We start from the raw sequence: 913 nt of genomic DNA, 5'->3' as shown, positions 1-913 counted from the left end.
CTTGGATGCAATTCCAGAGAAAAAGGTCTGGCGAAACACGCGAGCTCGCGCCTTTCCTTTCGTCCGTAGCGCGATCGATCCGCGTGCTTCGAAAAAGCTGGAACCGCGACCTTCGCGGCGTCTTTATCGCTGCCTCGTATCGTTCTCTTCGGCCTGTTGGACGTTCGCTCGTCCTCGTGCAGATTCGCCGACTCGTCGGACCGTCGCGCGCGGTTCGTTTCCTCGACACCGTTTCGGAGGCCAGGGGAGCCGCGAATGCTTGGCGAATCGTTGGAAAGTGGCGCGAAGCGAGCGACGGTGCTCGTACGACGGAGAGGCGAAGAGACGACGACGACGACGACGACGACGAAGAGGGACGAGGCGATGGGAAATGGCGCGAGGGTATTACGCGGAAGCTAGCTGTCGCCAGACAGAATGTCACATCGTGGACATGTACGGCCAGTTGAAGCTGCTACCGCTGAGCAGCATATCCCTGATCAGCGTCTCGATCGGCGTTTTCCCGACCAGCCGAACGAAGAACAGCTGTTCGATCACCTGCGACGACACCGTCCTCAGCGAGGGTAATCGAAGAAGCAGCTTGCCGAATCTCGTCGGTTGATTCGGGTATTGAGTCCTGCAGTATTCTTCCAAGGCGCACTGCGACTTCTCCTGAAGGGACTCGATATGCGCCACGTCCGACAATCCACAAGCATCTGAAACAGAACCGGAACGACGTTTGGTCAGATGGTTCGAAGAAGAGGAGAAGAGAAACGGTCGATCGTTGGACGGCGTTGACGTAGGCGTCGGCGTTGGCGTTGGCGTTGACGTCGACGTCGACGCGGTGCTTCGGAGCGATTTAAAACGGGTGGACGAGTTCGCTGCGAAAGCCAGCCTCGGGCAAGCAGACACGCAGTCGAATGAGACCCAGCCGGCA

At 58.6% G+C, this 913-nt stretch overlaps 1 protein-coding gene across 1 annotated transcript in view; it reads right to left on the bottom strand.

The window, feature by feature from the left end:
* Positions 1 to 6: 6 nt before the first annotated feature.
* LOC100749842 (steroid receptor seven-up, isoforms B/C) overlaps positions 7 to 913 on the bottom strand; it is a gene marked incomplete at its 5' end in the record, with an annotated part of 41,703 nt that continues 40,796 nt past the window's right edge. Inside the window, 1 exon segment of the mRNA XM_003491090.3 lies at positions 7 to 692. Within this exon segment, the coding sequence (XP_003491138.2) occupies positions 418 to 692 (275 nt within the window). The 3' untranslated portion in view covers positions 7 to 417.

The sequence above is a fragment of the Bombus impatiens genome, unplaced genomic scaffold, assembly GCF_000188095.3.
Source record: "Bombus impatiens unplaced genomic scaffold, BIMP_2.2 scf_0504, whole genome shotgun sequence".
NCBI classification, from domain to species: Eukaryota; Metazoa; Arthropoda; class Insecta; order Hymenoptera; family Apidae; genus Bombus; species Bombus impatiens.
The sequence above is the reverse complement of the archived record's forward strand: the minus strand, read 5'-3'. Positions and strand labels throughout refer to the sequence as shown.